Source organism: Cajanus cajan, chromosome 5 (genome assembly GCF_000230855.2).
Source record: "Cajanus cajan strain Asha chromosome 5, NIPB_CcT2T_4, whole genome shotgun sequence".
NCBI classification, from domain to species: Eukaryota; Viridiplantae; Streptophyta; class Magnoliopsida; order Fabales; family Fabaceae; genus Cajanus; species Cajanus cajan.
Genome location: NC_138521.1, coordinates 54,070,172 through 54,088,387, shown reverse-complemented (window position 1 = coordinate 54,088,387; position 18,216 = coordinate 54,070,172). Strand labels below are relative to the sequence as shown.

General features: G+C 37.7%; 2 protein-coding genes across 2 annotated transcripts; both read right to left on the bottom strand.

Annotated features, from left to right (window-relative positions):
• Positions 1–2,289: 2,289 nt before the first annotated feature.
• Positions 2,290–7,614, bottom strand: LOC145958080 (uncharacterized). Its single transcript, XM_083074547.1, has one exon. The coding sequence runs from the start codon at positions 7,612–7,614 to the stop codon at positions 2,290–2,292; it is 5,325 nt and encodes a 1,774-aa protein (XP_082930673.1).
• A 5,901-nt stretch (positions 7,615–13,515) lies between these two features.
• Positions 13,516–15,926, bottom strand: LOC109808710 (transcription factor MYB114). The gene is made up of 3 exons (XM_020371824.3): positions 15,625–15,926; positions 15,418–15,547; positions 13,516–13,927 (listed from the first exon to the last, which is right to left on the bottom strand). The coding sequence occupies exons 1-3, from the start codon at positions 15,758–15,760 to the stop codon at positions 13,609–13,611; spliced, it is 585 nt and encodes a 194-aa protein (XP_020227413.1). The 5' UTR covers positions 15,761–15,926; the 3' UTR covers positions 13,516–13,608.
• Between the last annotated feature and the right edge of the window lie 2,290 nt (positions 15,927–18,216).

The window sequence follows — 18,216 nt, the reverse complement described above, 5'->3', positions numbered from 1 at the left end:
GCTGTTGCTTCCTCTCCCCGACCCAATACGGACGACCGGTTGCCTCCTCATCCCGAACGCAAGAAGAAGAAAAAGGAAAAAGAGACCAACCGAGAGCGCGTAAAGAGAAAAGGTTCTGACGATCAACCAGAAGTGTCCAAAAAGGCGAAGTCATTGCCTGAGTCCTCTCCAAACCGAACCGTCATTGTGGTGCCTCCTCCACTGATGTCTCGTGCGTTTCTAAGCGAGGATACTCCCTCCGAGTCAGTGATTCGGTCTGATCTTGTCTCTCCATTCGGGCAAGAATTTTTATCATCCTTGGATGGGAAAACAAAGTGGAGACTTTTTTGCGAGGTTCAAGCACGCTCTTTGGCTCTGGCCCATCACCTTGCTATGGAACCTCTTGGCGAGGTTCAGTCTTTGAAACAAAATTTAGAGGAGGCTGAAAAGACTGCAGCCGATGCAATTTCAGTCAATGAAGAGGTGACTGCCAAGAATAGGGATCTCGCTGCCGAGTTGGATGCTGTTCGGCGTGATAATGATACCCTTCGTCTGGAACTTCAAAAAATAACCAATGAAGGGCGTCGCCGACTGGAGGAGGCTGAGACTGCCTATGACACCCTCAAAAAGCAAGCTCAAGAAAAGATCGTTGCTCAACATGAGGCTGGGTTCAAGCAGGCCATTCGTCAGGCTAAGCATTTCGGTCAATTTGAAGAGGGCTTTGAATTTGATATGACTAAGGATTTCTATCAAGGGTCCTTGATATCTTATGCCGATCTGCCTGAAGGAGCTGAATTGGATGATGATCCTGCCCCCCAAGCTGAAGATGATGTGGAGACCTCCGAGGAAAACACACTGGATGAGGGACACCATGATCCTACCAACGATACTGAGGGAAACCCCGATACCGTTATGGGAGATGAATCCGTCCGGACGCCGGAAGAGTAGTTAATTATACTTGTAATCAAAATGCCCTTTTTGTTGTAGTTTGGAGGCCGATAGAGCTTTCTTATCTGAATGAAATCGTTTTTCTTAAGCAATCTGTTTTAACTTGCTGTCCATTAATGATTAGTTAAATAAAAATCATCATTCTTGAGTCCTGATAAAGAGCCGAATGGATTAACCACTTGTATGTATATATCTAGGACCGAATGGGTAACCATTTGAACGCCTGAATAAAAGCTGAACAAGCCAGTTTCATCTTTCAGTTAAATAAAACCAAAGATAGGAAATAAACCCGAATTGGTAGCTGTCTTTTGGGTAAAACTAAATCAACTTTGACAAATCCGAAAGGACCTGCTTCAGTTGGTAGCTTTCTTTTGGGTAAAACCGAATCAACTTTGACAAATCCGAAAGGACCTGCTTCGGTTGGTAGCTTTCTTTTGGGTAAAACCGAATCAACTTTGACAAATCCGAAAGGACCTGCTTCGGTTGGTAGCTTTCTTTTGGGTAAAACCGAATCAACTTCCTTCGGCTAGTGCTTGCACGTTTTATGTAAGACCGAAAGAACACGTACCGGTTTGTAGATCTTGAATAACACCGAATGGGTTGCCTCGGCTTGTACTTCTGTTTTATGAAAAACCGAACGAACAAGCCTCGGTTTCTAGAACTTTTATTAATAAAACCGAATGAATTGCTTCGGCTTGTATATCTGTGATGGAAGCATATTTGTTAAGGCACATCCTTGGCCGAGTTGAACAACTCGGGAGGGAAGCCTGTTGCGAGACTTTGAGGCACATCCTTGGCCGAGTTGAACAACTCGGGAGGGAAGCCTGTTGCGAGACTTTGAGGCACATCCTTGGCCGAGTTGAACAACTCGGGAGGGAAGCCTGTTGCGAGACTTTGAGGCACATCCTTGGCCGAGTTGAACAACTCGGGAGGGAAGCCTGTTGCGAGACTTTGAGGCACATCCTTGGCCGAGTTGAACAACTCGGGAGGGAAGCCTGTTGCGAGACTTTGAGGCACATCCTTGGCCGAGTTGAACAACTCGGGAGGGAAGCCTGTTGCGAGACTTTGAGGCACATCCTTGGCCGAGTTGAACAACTCGGGAGGGAAGCCTGTTGCGAGACTTTGAGGCACATCCTTGGCCGAGTTGAACAACTCGGGAGGGAAGCCTGTTGCGTTGATTAAGTAACAGAATCGAAAATTGAGCTGTAAGAATGGAAGAACTGCATAGATTTTTATTAACAGGTGCCTCGTTAAAAACCTTATCGGCCAAAACCCCTTTTCACTTTTTTACAAGGGGAGAAAAGACCGAATAAGGAAAAGAGTACACCATCTATGTATACAAGGTCTGATTTACAACAAACATTAACTATAATATGTCTTCAGATGGGATGCATTCCAAGTTCGCGGAATGACCTTGCCTGAAAGCTCTTCCAATTTATATGCACCGTTCTCCAAGCTATGCCGAATCCGAAATGGGCCATCCCAATTAGCAGCCAACTTTCCTTCTCTCGGATTACGCCTCGCCGATCCTTGTGCTCTCCATACTAGATCACCTTCTTTAAAACTTCTTCTGATAAGATTGGAATTAAATCTGCGAGTCATCCTTTGCTTGCAGGCCTCAGCCGTGATTTCTGCTTTGAGACGAACCTCGTCCGCCATATCCACTTCAGCTTGGAGAGACATATCATTGGTATTTTCATCAAAATGCATTCTTCGAAAAGAAGGTTCTCCAACCTCCACAGGTATCATAGCTTCGGTGCCATATGTCAGCCGAAATGGTGTTTCTTTAGTCGTGGATTGGGGCGTGCACCGGTAAGCCCATAGAACTTCCAACAATTCCTCCGCCCAAGCTCCTTTAGCGTCTCCCAACCGTCTCTTCAGTTCGCCAAGTATGACTTTGTTTGCTGCTTCGGCTTGCCCATTGGCTTGTGGATGTTCAACAGAGGTAAATCTGTGCTTGATACCGAGATCTTGTATGAACCGATTGAGTTTCTGATCGGTGAACTGCAGCCCATTATCGGTAACAAGTGCATATGGAATGCCGAAGCGAGTAATGATGTTCTTCCATAAAAATTTTTGGACATTGGCAGCTGTGATACTTGCAAGCGGCTCGGCTTCAACCCATTTTGTGAAGTAATCCACAGCTACCAGTAGAAACTTGCACTGTCCTTTGGCTATCGGGAAGGGGCCTAGAATGTCCATACCCCACATCGCAAATGGCCACGGCGAACTTATGCCGTGCAGTTCTTCAGCCGAAGCGTGGATAAGGTTACCATGTCGCTGACATGACACACAATGCTTCACAAAGTTTACACAGTCGTCCTTGAGAGTAGGCCAGTAGTATCCGGCTCGTAGCACTTTTGTTGCTAAAGTCCGTCCCCCCGAATGAAAACCACATATCCCTTCATGCATTTCTCTCAAAATGTAGCTAGCTTGTGCTTCATCAACACATTTCAACAATGGAGTCGAGAATCCTCTCCTATACAAATCTCCTCCAAGAATAACATATCTAGCGGCCTGCGTTCGGAGCTTTTTAGCCGCTATTGGGTCCGATGGTAGTGTGCCCTGCTCAAGATAATCCATTATCTCGGTGATCCACGTACGAACGGATCGCTCCACTGCCAAACATTCGGCGGCTACCACACTTGGCGATTCGAGGTCCAAGTGAAGTGTGGTTCGTAGTTGTCCAGGCTTTCTGGTGCTGCTTGCCAACCGAGCCAATTGGTCCGCTCTCGTATTGTGTTCCCTTGGTGTATGTTTTACTTGAACTTCTTCAAACGTATCGCGCATTTTTTGGAATAAATGATAATATTTCAACAAGTTTGCATCTTTTACCTGAAAATTATCATTCACTTGTTCGGCTACGACCTTTGAATCGGTCCAGCACTCCAGCCGGTTGACACCAATTTCTTGCGCGAGTCTTAAGCCAGCCAATAACGCTTCATACTCGGCCTGATTATTTGAAGCTTTGAACGCAAACCGTAAGGACTGTTCTATGATTAATCCTGTTGGTCCCTCCAAAATTATACCTGCCCCACTCCCTTGATTGTTTGAGGAACCATCCACGTGTATCGTCCATACAGTATTAACAAAATATCCTTTCGGTTGCAATTCATCAACGAAATCCACCAAGCATTGGGACCGGATGGGTCCCCTAGGTTGAAAACAAATATCAAACTCCGATAACTCAATTGACCAAGCCATCATCCTTCCTGCTAACTCGGGTTTGCGTAACACTTTGGCTATCGGGCAATCAGTTCGAACAATAATCTGATGACTCTGAAAATATTGCCGAAGGCGCCGAGCAGTGTGAACAAGCCCGAGTGCCACTTTTTCTAAAAGCTGGTACCTTGTTTCGGCTTCCTGTAACATACGACTGATGAAATAAATGGGCTGTTGTCCCTCTTTTTCTTGAATTAAAACCGTACTTATTGTGTCATTCGAAACACACAAGTAGACCAGAATTGGTACTGCCGGATCGGGCTTAGAAAGGATAGGTGGAGAACCAAGACGTTCTTTTAAAGTCTGAAAAGACTTCTCACATTCGGCAGACCATTCAAACTTGTTCGCTTTTCTCAGTAATTTTACCATAGGTTTGGTTATTTCAGCCAAACACGGGAGGAATCTTGACAACGCTGTAAGCCGACCTGCTAACTGCTGAACTTGCTTAAGATTCTTAGGGCTGATCATTTTGACGATTGCCATACACTTATCGGGATTAGCTTCGATCCCCCTAACCGAAAGCATGAAGCCAAGGAATTTTCCTCCTGATACTCCAAACACACACTTCTCCGGATTAAGCCTCATATCATACTTGCGCAACTGTTTGAATATTTCAGAAAGATCCATTGCATGCTGATCAACATTTCTGGATTTTACCACCATATCATCCACATATACCTCCATGTTCTTGCCTATCTGATGTTGAAAAACTTTATTCATTAACCTTTGGTACGTTGCTCCAGCGTTTTTCAACCCAAACGGCATTACCCGATAGCAGTAATTAGCCGAATCGGTAATGAAGGCCGTCTTTTCCTCATCCCGAGCATGCATGGGAATTTGATTGTATCCCGAATAAGCATCCAGGAATGTCAACATTTCGTGTCCCGAGGCTCCATCGACTAATCGATCTATGTTTGGAAGTGGATAGGCATCCTTAGGGCATGCCTTGTTGAGACTTGTATAATCTGTGCACATTCTCCACTTTCCATTTGACTTTTTTACCATGACCACATTCGCCAACCAAGTGGTGTAATGAACCTCTCGAATGAATCCGGCATCAAGCAATTTGGCAACCTCTGTTTCAACTGCCAGCTTTCTTTCGGTCCCCATTTTTCTCTTGCGCTGCGCGATTGGTTTTGCTTCGGCACAGACTGAAAGTTTATGACACATGACTTTTGGATCCACTCCTGGCATATCGGAGGGTGTCCATGCGAAGAGATCTCTGTTCTTCTTTATAACCTGACATAAGGCCGAGTGGTCATCTTCAGAGATTTCGGCACCGATGTACGTGACCTGCTCGGGACGTGAGCCTATCTGGAACGGCACTTTAGACTCAATTGGTTCCACCCTTTCTTCATTATTCATTCTTGGATCAAGATCCAACACAGCCTCTTCTACTAGTGCCGAAACGTTCACAGCATGAATTTTGTTGGATTTGGATTTTCTTTCCTCCCTCGGCTCAACACGCAAACTAGCGTAATAACATTCCCTAGCAGCCTTTTGATCAGCGTGAATTGTAATGATATTTCCTCTGTCTGACGGGAACTTCATTGCCAAATGTGGCGTTGAAACAATAGCTCCTAATGCATTTAGGGATGGTCTACCGAGTAGGATATTATACGAGGTATTAGCTTCAACGACAATGTACTTTACTTGGATCTCTCTGCTCTCCTTTTCGTCGAAACAAAACCTTGTAAAAAGTTTTATGTATCCCTTGGTGCTGACTCTCTCTCCTGCAAAGCCAACCAACGGATCGTCATAAGGAAGCAACTCTTTTTCCGAGATACCCAACTGTTGGAATGTGCTCCAATATAGTATGTCCGCCGAACTGCCCTGATCAACCAGTGTTTTCTTGACAATGCAGTTGTGAATCTCAACACTAATGACCATCGGATCGTCTTGTTCTGGGTCAATACCCTTGAAGTCTGCATCTGTGAAGGTTATCGTTGGTAATCGCCGAGACGACTGTCGGTGAACAGCGTTGACCGACCGGATAGCTCGGAGATGTCTCTTTTGGGCCGAAGAAGTTGTGCCCCCACCTGCAAAGCCACCAGCAATGGTATTGATAATCCTTCGATGCGAGGGTGCCGAATCATCTTTTCTTTCACGTGACCTGCTTCTCTCGCGTCGACCTCTATCAGAGGTTTTATCAGAACGGTCTTGCCTGTGCCGATCCTGATACCTGGGTTGGTATGAACGATTTTGAGACGAACCAGACCGGTCCACAAAATTGTGCAGTTTCCCTTGCTTAATCAGGTCTTCGATCTTATCTTTGAGGGCCGCGCATTCGTCAGTTGAATGTCCCCGATTCCTATGATACCGACAAGATTTGCTAGTATCTGCTCTTGGCGGAGTAGATGCTCTCTTCGGGATCGTTAACACTTCAGATGCCAAAGCCTGTTCGAGGACCGCCGCGCGATTGGCATTAAGGGGAGTATACTGAGTATACTTCGGTCCACGAATAGGCCTCTCCCGAAGGGATATTTCTTTGCCTCGCCCCCTGTATGATGGTTCAACTGGTTTCTCGGATTTAGTGGACTGCTCGGCGCGGGCCTGATTTCTAAATTCTGCCAACTCCTCCATCTGCATGTACTTATCTGCCCTCCTACGTAAATCATTCATGTCCGAAGGAGGCTTTTTACAAATGCTGTTGACGAATGGGCCTGGTTTTAAAGCCGTTGTGAGATGATGCAGCGCCACGGCTGGGTTGAGATCTCTGATCTCCAAAGTAGCCTTGTTAAACCGATCCATAAACGCCCGAAGAGACTCTTTTTTATCCTGCCTAAGACTAACCAAAGATAAAGATGTTAGACTGTGAGGGCGACTTGTCGCAAATTGGATAGTGAACTGGGATGATAATGTATTAAAGGAATCGATTGAGTTAGGTGGGAGACGAGTGAACCAGCTGAGAGCTCTGCCTTTGAGGGACGTAGGAAAAATCCGACACAATGCAGCGTCATCGGTCGTACTCAGAGTTACCTGTGTCAGAAAAACATCTAAATGTTCATCAGGATCAGTGGTACCATCATACTTGTCAATAGGTAAAGCCTTCCAGTTGTCCATCAGGGGGAGTTGCATAATGGAGGGAGTAAACGGATGTCGGTGTGATCCGATAGTGGTTACATCTGCAGGACGAACTACAGTAGGTAAAGCCGAAGGGAATCTCTCAGGGGCTACTGCTGAAGCGTGGGGGACCGATGTATGGACCGCATGAGATTGGTATGACCCCTGAGTTTGTGTGTTGGTGGCATGGGTAGGCCTCCAAGAAGTATCCTGACTTCTCAACGCTTCATTTTCAGCCCTCAAGGCTGAAAGCTCCCTTGCATCTTTTTCTCTTTGTTGTTTCATCAATTCCATTTCTTGCTTGAGTAGTCGTACTGTTTCGGTAAGATCTGTTTCATCCACCATCTCCACATGTTCTTCAGTAGGGCGGTCTTGCGTGTTTGTTCTCCTAGTTATCGGCATCGTTCTTAGCAAACTTTCAACCACTTTCGTTCTGCCCCACGGTGGGCGCCAAAAATGTACCTGTCTGGAGGATACACCAAATCTTCTCGTACTCTGAAGGCCGAACGAGTGGTCCAATCCAATGCGAGTGAAGGGTTGGTACCTGCAAAAGGCACTCCAACGCTCAAGTCAGGACAAGCACCAATATCGAGGGTAATTAATGAACAGTGACGTTACCTTTTGACTTGAGCTATTTATATTGACATTTATGGGCTTTGGGCCCCATGGGCCCTGCAACGTATTTACCGTATTAGGTAATACACCTTAATCAACTAATTAACTCCTAATCATGGATTAAGGGCCATGAGAGATGATGGGCCGATCCAGGTGGCCGAACGCCACTCGGTCACTTGGTTTTGCCTTTTGGCAGCCGACCGGGTGGTGGCCGAACGCCCTTACCCGTACAAAAAATATAATTATATATTTAAAAATATGTACTTATATAAATTTTAAATATAATTTATTTAATATAATATTTTTTTGTATATAAAATTTAAGTATATATAATAAATATTTAATACGTGAGATGGAATGTAAATGTTAAAAAAAAAAAAAAAATCATTGAATTCATCCGCAGCCCGTTGGAAAGAACCACGTTGCCTGCTATCATTTTTGTCCTTTCTACTTTTGTTCGTGTTATGGAGCTATGCGAGACTATTCAAATAATGAAGCATTCTTCACATTCACTAGTCATAGTCTCCCTCTCATCCACAACGCTTTTTCTTCTCATCTTTTCAAAAGTTGATTGATGGTTAAAAGGTGGGGTGGGCAAGAGTCCTATCATGAGAGATACTTTAGGTTTTATCATCCTTCCTCAATAGCCATCTAATGGGAGGAACTAGGAAGGTTTGGCCAAAAATTAGTGATTTAAAAACTTACCCTTAGCTGCATGTATTTGGCTATATCTGCCACTCTGGTCTTCCTTCATGCTTCTTGAATTTCAACAACCAAAGATTGCTACAATGAAATTGAGAGAATGGTGGGTTACTGGGTTATGTGTTTTTATTTGAAAGAGGACGAGAATGGTGGGTATATAATAAGAGATTTAAGCAAAACATGATAACTTAAATAAAAATGTCTTATAAATTTATTTAATTTCTCTTTGACACTTTTCTATCCATACACATAAAGAAAACCGACAAACAAATGAATTAATTAGGATAAGATTATTTAAATTTAATTGATAATCTTAAATTTCAATCGTGAATATGTGATTATATTAAATATTTAGGGAGAGAATTTTTTCATTCATGATGATTATATTTAACTTAAATATTATAGTATCCCACCTTTTATAAATAAATTAATAAAATATTTTAATTTATTAATAGTGGTTATAGTTATAAATTGAGTGATATTTTATCAAAATTATAATAATTTTTATTTACTTGCTTTTTTAAAATATCGAGAAATAATTTAATGGCCTTTTGTTGATAGACTATGTATAAAATATGTTTAACATTTCTTTATAAACATGTTAGTAAGTTAGGGTTGTCTCATTTTATTAACATGTGCATCTCATGATTTAAAGAAGACGAAGAATCAGAGGTAATGAGATAAGATCTCAGAGATCCAAACCAAGAGTTTAACATTTATCAAGGGGGAGTGAGAACCTCAATCCAGGTGTGAGTTATCTGTTAGGTAGCGAGATTGGCTCCCAATCTCATTGGTTGTATATGTATGTGTGGGGGATTAAACCCAAATCTTGTTTGTAATTTTAATGTGTATTTATTGTCTCTTGATTTCTATATATGTATGTAATTGAATTGTTGATTTGTGAGTTGCCTTTATTGTGAATCTATAAGTGCATGTGGGTTCCTGGGGGGACCCTAAGGATGAATATAAATAAATTATTGGAGAAACAACTTCATGTAGTAACATTATTAATAAAAATGAACTAATTAGATCCATGGGACCCTTTCTTTAACATGAATTCGTGTAAGTTCTGAGACTTGTATGAGAATGATTCGCAAATATGCAAAAAAAGATTTTACTGATCGTGCTAAGCGCCACTTGGGGGCTACGTACTAAGTGTAGAAGTAACAAAGGGACCTCTATGGTGATCACATCAGGTGTGGGGAGGTGCACGCCAGGCGTGAGAGCCACATAATGCTCGTTGCATTGTTGATGATGGGCGTGATCTTAGTCACGTTGAGCACGAGAGCTCCAAGAGCTCTTTCTCGTGAATTTGATGGCGTAGGAAAAGTCACATCGGGCATGATTCTTCTAGAGGCTTTCAACCTCGATTGTGTTAGACGTAGGGTAAATCATGTTGGGTGTTACCTTGTTCTTATAATTGAATTATATGAATACTTGCCTAATGCGTGTGTATAGACTGATAAGTAAACTTTATGAACTAATGATTAAGATAGGAATTATGTGTATAGTATTGGAAATTGAGAATGTAATGCGAGTTTATGAAATTGTGAGGCATGTGATATTTGATAAGTGTAAGTGATTGTATAAATAAGCCTGAGTATAATTTAATAGTGATGTGACTTGTGAAATCCTGTGAATGTGAATGTTGTGACCATGCATAGAGTCTGTATAATATGCATCATTTGTATAACATGTTTTTGTGATAAGTACGATGTGAAATACGTTGTTAGGGAAGGTCCTCCTTGTATAAAAGTTTAGAGATCCATGATCTTGGGGATGACTAGGTTTAGAAGCCCTAGTCCCACCACTTTGTGAACATTGGGTAAAACTTGGCCAACATAGTTATCCCAATGCGTCACAAATGTATTTTCTCCTAGTGTGGAGTGTGGTGATAGTTTAACCCGATATGAACTCTTAGGCTACTCAACCTTCATGCAAGGATAAAGTGTTTTATTGGTGTCACATGCATGTAGTTAGAAAAGTTTTGTTTTTGCATGAACATAGCATACTAATTGTGTTTAAATTGTGACATTTATATATGATGCGATGTGATGTGATAGAATGTGAATAAATGATTATTGTTTTAATTGTTAAAATATTATAGGTGAAATAATTAGTGTTGAATCACATGTATGCTATATTATGTTATTATATGTGTGTGACTACCCATTCATTTCCCATATCGGTATCTAGAGTGAGATATTTTTTGCTCTCTTAATCTTTTACTGTCTTGTCTTGGTATGTTTACATAGGTGAATTTAATTATGGAAATGTTTGAATTTTATGTTGGGACCGCTCTAATAGGATGTGACATCAGAGCTTTACTTAAGAATTGTTTCTCTTTGTCATTGCATCAGGAGTTTAGTTTCTTTAAGACATTTCCACTTTAGATAGTATTTTTTGTTATGATTTTTGGCTTTTAGTTTTCAATCTTGTTATTTGGAGAGTTGTAAGGTAATACCTTTACCCTTAGTTTTCTATTTAGTTAATAAAGTATTTTTTAAACTACTATTTTTTATTTTTTATATTATTAAATTTATGCATGAGGGATAAAGAGTGTCACTTATATGATTGTTTTCGATGAAAGATACTCATAGTATACACAATAAAAATATAAACAAAAAAACATTCTTTTAAAGAGTGAAAAATTGACGACAACTTAGCATTAACAATTAATAGTTAAAATTTTTTCCTTTACTTATTTTTGTAAGGTTAAAATACCTTTGCGATTTATATAGTTTCATTTATTTTACATTTTAATCTTCTATTTTAAAATGGATTTTTTTAATCTCTATATTTATCTTCTTTTTTGAATCTCTTTAAGTCTCTACTACCAATTTGTGTATAATGTCATTTTTGTGTGAGTGACGTGAGCTTATTAAGGCTATGTGACAACAATTTGTTTGGTTTGGTAGACGATGAAAGTGCCACTTAATGATTTAGGAAGAAAAAAAATGAAGAATCTTATGTTCATTGACTTGCTCATGGGGCAAGCGGAAAAAAACCTTTTTCTTGTTTTTTCTTTTATGGCAATGGAGTGCGATGGTATTGAGGTTCTTGTACGAGGAAAAACACATTGTTGTCATGATTTCATGATATGTGCATTGTTGTTTTTGGTGGAGTAAGGTAGTGTTGCAATTTTTTGTTGAGAGTGGTAGTGTTGTTGGATGCCTTGTCTAAAGGGAGTTCAGTGGACTTTTATGGCGGACTATATGTTGTCAATTGGTGAACTTTCGATGCGAAATAGATTGGGGAAAGTAGATAATTTTGAATCATTTTTTAATCTTGTTTGTCCCTTTGAATTTAAAATAGGAAAAAGGTTTTATCTTTTTCATCTTGTACAAGAATCCCAACATCATCGTGCTCCATTGCAATAAAAGAAATACCAAAATGAGGTTTTTCCCCACTTGCTTCATGAGCACGACTACGAAAATTTTAAAAAAACTTATGATTATTAAAAACTCCTCATTTTTTTCTCTCAAATCATTAGGTGATACATTATTGTCTAACAAACCAAACAAATAAATTATTGTCGCATAGATTTAATAAACTCATGTTGCTTACACAAAAACAACCTTATACACAAATTAACAATAGAGACTTGAAAAAATTAAAAATATCTATTTTAAATTATAAGAACTACAAGATAAAATAAGTATAATTATATGGATTAAATAGATATTTTAACTATAAAATGTTTTTCATTTCACAAAAACAAAAATGAAAACCTCTATTACATCAAACAAAAAATACAATGTTCACACAAATTAATAGTAGAGACTTAAAGAGATTAAAATAAATAAGTCTAAAAACTTAAAAAAATTTATTAATAAAAAAATATTTTAACTTTTCTGTAATAAGTAAAGTAATGCTACATGGACTTTGATAAATTTTCAGAACAGTGATTCCTTTTCTCTTTTTACTTTTTTTTTTATTTTTTTTTTTATAAGTCGAATGAAAAATGAATACAATTTAAAGAGAACTCGGAGTTTAACTTAACCGATAAATACAAAGTTGTGTGTGTCAAACAGAAACCACATTTGGTCGTGTTTGTGTTTGGGATTGAAATTATGTACAACGACGTTTGACTTTGATCGAAAAATACAAAGGATGAAATTACATAATTCAATTATTTTCTTTAGTCAAAGGGAAAATACGTGGCAAGAAAATGTTGCCCCTACCTTTCAAAATCAAAATCTCATTTTCAGCTCATGTCCAATGCGTTTGCATAATTATTGACACTCCACAAATAAATTTTACAATTTCTTCATTTCTAAAATTAATATGATAAAACTATTCAAATTCAGAGAACAAAGTGTGCTTATTCAATCATAAAATATCATATATGATAATTATTAATTTTATAATATTTTTTAAAAGTTATATTCGAACTAAATTTAATAAGTTAATAAGAACAGATTATTACATTAGCAATGCCTTAAAAATTGAACTCAAAATATTTTGACATAAATATTCAATAACAATTTCTTTTGAGGGCTCAATTTTGATACACCGCGAATGTAAATAATTTTATATAGCTCAACTTTAATAATTTTATATTTTAATTAATTAAAATCATCCTAAATATAATTAAAGAACTCAATAATATTAACACAGTAATTCACAATTGAGTAATGATATATAAAACCTTTTTATAATATTAGTATATTCTAATTATTATTACTTTTTTTTAATCATAAATATTATTATACACCTTATTTAAGAGTCAAACTCAAGAATAACTCTTCTTTCAATTCCCCGAGACATCTATCAAAAACAAAACTAACGAAAAAATATATCATATGTGATCTCAATATGTTATATAAGTTATCTCCCCAAAAATGTATTTTACAAAATTTATTATTTTTTTTATCAAGGTTATTTTATCAAAAATTATTATTTTTAAAAATAATATACATTAAATGAATTTTGTTACTGTAATTATAATATTTATTTTAACCAAACGGCCTTTAGAAACAGAGATGTTGTAAGTTGTAACATCTAACTTTTTAGTTTTATTTTTTTACACACAGAATATGCAAGTTGATTGCAGTTACTGATGTACAAAAGGCTGATTCAGAGATTTTTTGTAGTCTCAGGATCAGGAATATGGTCCAGTTCTAGGTATTTGTTGAGCCAATCAAAGCCATTGGTTTCCTCAGAGGAGAAGTTGAAGAACTCGTCCACGTCAAAGTTAACATCTATGTTACCACTTTCATTAACTGCAACCTCCTTCTCTAACGTTGCATTCTCATTCTGCCCAATAATTTCTTGCGTTGTTGAAGATTCTGGTTTCTCCTCTTTCTGATTCACTTTTTTGCACAAATGAGAATTCCAGTAGTTCTTAATTTCATTGTCTGTTCGTCCTGGAAGCCTACCAGCTATCAAAGACCACCTACATACAAAAATTTCCATCATAAGATACAAAATAATTATATATAGTCAAATCCAACTCTATGTTGCATAAGCATTATATGTACATGAATATGGAATATGATTTCACGTAATGCATTAAAACGATAATTCTTGTAAGGAAAATTATAACACAGATACGACAATATATTATTATTATTATGTAGATACGTTATTAATTTTAAAGTATAGCTACTAAGGTACAAGAACTATTATTAAAGTAAGACAATTAATGTTGGAAATGTAAATTATGCGTTTTCTATCAAACATCATCTTTTTCCACATTGTGACGCAGATATTTCTTTTTTTTAGTTCGTTTTTTCTTATAAAAATAATCAGGAGAGAGACATTAATTGTTGTGTTGTGTTGCGTTGATGTGAAATGAGGGGGCCACCGGGTGAAGTAGCTTCAATGAATGATGTAAATGTTCTATGCTGTTCTCATTTATTATTTTTTCTTTTAATATTAAAATTATATATAGCAGTATATCACATGCAAAAATACAAGAAAACACACTTTTTAGACAGGTTAAATTTGTATTCCTTTTAAAAAAAAAAAAAAAAAAAAAGTAAGAAAACACACTTTATTGAAATTGTTTTTTCTTTGTCTTTTTCAATAAAAATTAAGAAATGTAATTTTCATAAATTTTCAATAAGTTTTTAAATTAAAACTATAGATATGCATGTAGGTCATCTGAGACATTGTAGAATCAATAAAATTTCCTAAAAACATTATTTCCATTATAGAAGTGACCTACATGATACATTCTTTTTGTCTATAGAAAAAAGTATAATGATATATGGTAAAAATGTTTAAAATTAAAATATTGTGCATATTACTCCAAAATTACTTTTCAATTTTGAAAAAAAAATGACATAATGCATAAAATATAAGTTAAATTTACATTATTTTTAAGTGTTGATTGTCTTAATTCGATAATCTATACTTATATAAAGATGATTTTTTAGTTTGGTGTACATAATATTTTTTTTTTTACAAATTTAACCTTTAAATGAAAATAAAAATAGTAGATTAATAATTTATAATAAAGATCATAAAAGTCTTTTAATCTTAAAAAATATTATTAAATGATAATAATTGCACATTTATGATTAAAAAAATATTATTAAATGATAATAATTGCACATTATTTCACTAATATGTGTATTAAGTGGAAGCATGAAATGCATTTATTTTCACTGGTTAATTATAATAATCTTATATGGGTAATATGTTTATAAATACTATTATGGTTAATTAATCATGCTACGTTGGGCTCATTAATTATTTTGAGTTATATTATTTATAAAAATTCTTTAGAAAATTGTTTCTAATCTCTTTGTACTACACTACTTGTTTTATTTTATACTTTTCTCTTTATAATTATCAAATTTAAAATCATTTTTTTTTTAAAAAAAAGTGGAAGGGCATTATCCTTCCAAGTTGGAAGTAGCTAATGTGATGATAAGAAACCTGTTTCCGAGAAGTTTGTGGAGTCTGAGAATCAAATCCTCTTCTTCATCTGAAATGTTTCCCCTCTTGATATTGGGTCTGAGATAGTTCAACCATCTCAGCCTGCAACTCTTGCCACATCTATTTAAACCTGCAAGAGAAGAAAAATGTTAAGAAACTAAGTTGCATTGCATAGCATAAATGTGTGTACGTAATATATGAATTAACCTGATTTAAGTGCAAGAGCCTTCCACTTTTTGGCACCATGAGTTTGAATGCATTGGGCTAGCTTTCGGTCTTCCTCTGAGGTCCATGCTCCTCTGTTCATTCCTCTCTTGCCTGCTCCATCGTTCCTCGGAGCCATGCTGCGCTTTCAGAATTGAGAGTGTCAAATAACAATCACAATCTTGTTTGGGCACCTACATGGGCCTTATATGGGCCTGCTGGCTCCAGTTAATTTCTCATACAGGTTGAACTGTCGGTGTGTCTATCTACCCTTCGTATAATGGGAAGCTCCAACCACCGGTTACAGTTACTTCTTCTCGAATGGAAAGTAGAATCCTCGTGCTTATTTACGAAACCTTCTCACTCCTTTACCTTTCTCTAATTTTACCATCTCAATTTTTTTATTTTTTTATTTTATCTTTTTTAATTATTTTCATTTTTATAATTTAAGATAATATTTTTAATTCCTATTCTTATAATTTTTTTTAATTTTATAGCCTCTATTATTTATTTTTCGTTGACATAGTTCAATTTAATTTATGAGAGTGTAAAAAATATTTCAACAATAACGCTACTTATAAAATACAATGTTAAAAGACCTAATTTAGAGTAATTTTAATAAAATAAATTTGAGATAAAATATGTAAAGTTAAATTAAAATCTATATTATATCAACATAAAAAAAAAAACTTTGTAAAAAAAAATAACAACAGTGAATACAAAAATTAAAAAGTTATAAATATAAAGGTTAAAAAATATATCTAAAATTATAGGAACTGTTCTTACCGGAAATCTGCTGTAGAGCTGATCTGCCGGGTAAGATCGGCGAGCCTCCTTCACTGGTACGCTGGTGTTCCAAGATGGGGGTGGTACCTGCAAAAGAGACTCCGATGCTAAAGTTAATGTTTGTGGGAGTATGAGTCTCGTATAAATAATGCACATACCTTTGTGTAAATTAGGGTTGTCTTGGGCCTTGGGCATGAGATAAGACATGATATGATAAGATATCATATGATATGATATGATATAATTGGAGGGCGGTTCTGATCTAGGACGAGATCCCCGGGTTCGGGAATGATCTGCCCAAATACCGGGCCCCAAATATCGGGCTGACGTCGCTCAGCGTGTGCCCGGGGTGGCTTTGTATCGCTAATCCGGGCTCGGAGCCCGGGTGCGAAGTACGGTCAGTACACTAGCCCCCCGAGCTCTGAAGGCCGTAGGTCGAGGAGTTAAGACCGAGCTCGTCAAGGAGGACGACGTGGAGGATAGCTCCTGCGAGAATGCCTCTACGTAGGCCAATTTTGTTATAACCTAGTTTAATTTTCCCTTTGCTTTGATTTTCTGTTTTGAATTCAAGCGTTGAACTCTGGGAACTTTGTTTGTATATGCATATTTTTCTTCTGCCTTTATGTGTTTGCGTTTGGTTTTTGCTTTGCACACATTTTGAGACACACGTTCGATGTCTGTTGTACACTCTCATTTTTGGTGAAAGCTCACGCTGAGATCCGAATTCGGCCTTAATTTTAAGTAGTTTCTCGTGAAGGTTCGAACTCGATTTCAATCGAACCAGGATTCGAATTCGATCTTAGATCTAAGTAATTTTTGTGAAGGTTCAAACTTGACCGTAATAAGCCGAGGTTCGAACCTGACCTTAGATTTTCGTGAAGGTTCAAGCTTGATCTTAAGTAGTAGTGCCGAGGTTCAGATTTGACCTCGATCATTCCGAGGTTCGGGCTCGACCTCAAGTTCGCGTGTTTAAGGTTCGTATTCAACCTTAAACAAATACGTTAAGGTTCGTATTCGACCTCGAATAAACGTGTTAAGGTTCGTAGTTGACCTCGAATAATCGTGTTAAGGTTTGTGTTTGACCTTAATCGTACTATAGTTCGGATTCGACCTCAATCATATCGAGGTTCGAATTTGACCTCGGATTTTTCATTAAGTAACTTTGCGAATGTTCGGACTCAGCCTTTGTCATACCGAGGTTCGAATTCATCCTTGGATTTTTCTGTTAGATAATTTTTGTGAAGGTTCGGACTCAACCTTAATCATGCTGAGGTTCGAACTCGACCTCAGATTAGCATACTAAGGTTCATACTCGCCCTCGAATAAACATGTCGAGGTTCGTACTCGACCTTAAATAGACGTGTTAAGGTTCGTATTCGACCTCAAATGAATGTGTTAAGGTTCGTATTTGACCTTAAATGGGCGTGTTAGGGTTCGTACTCGACCTTAAATTTTGAGTAAAATGATTTAATTAAGGTTCGAACTCGACCTTAGGCGAGGGCATCGAGGTTCGTATTCGACCTCGGATGATGAGGTTCAGACTTGACCTTAACAAGAGTGTCGAGGTTCGTATTCGACCTCGGATTTGGTTCGTACTCGACCTCAGATTTGGTTGAAACGATTTTATTAAGGTTCAGACTCGACCTTAAATAAGGATGTTGAGCTTCGTATTTGACCTCGACCTTTAACGAGGTTCGGGTTTGAATTCTGCTGAACGAACTTAAGGTTCGTACTCGACTTTAAATAAGGGTGCTGAGGTCCGTGTTTGACCTCAAACTTGGACGAGGTTCGGGCTAGTATTCGACCTTG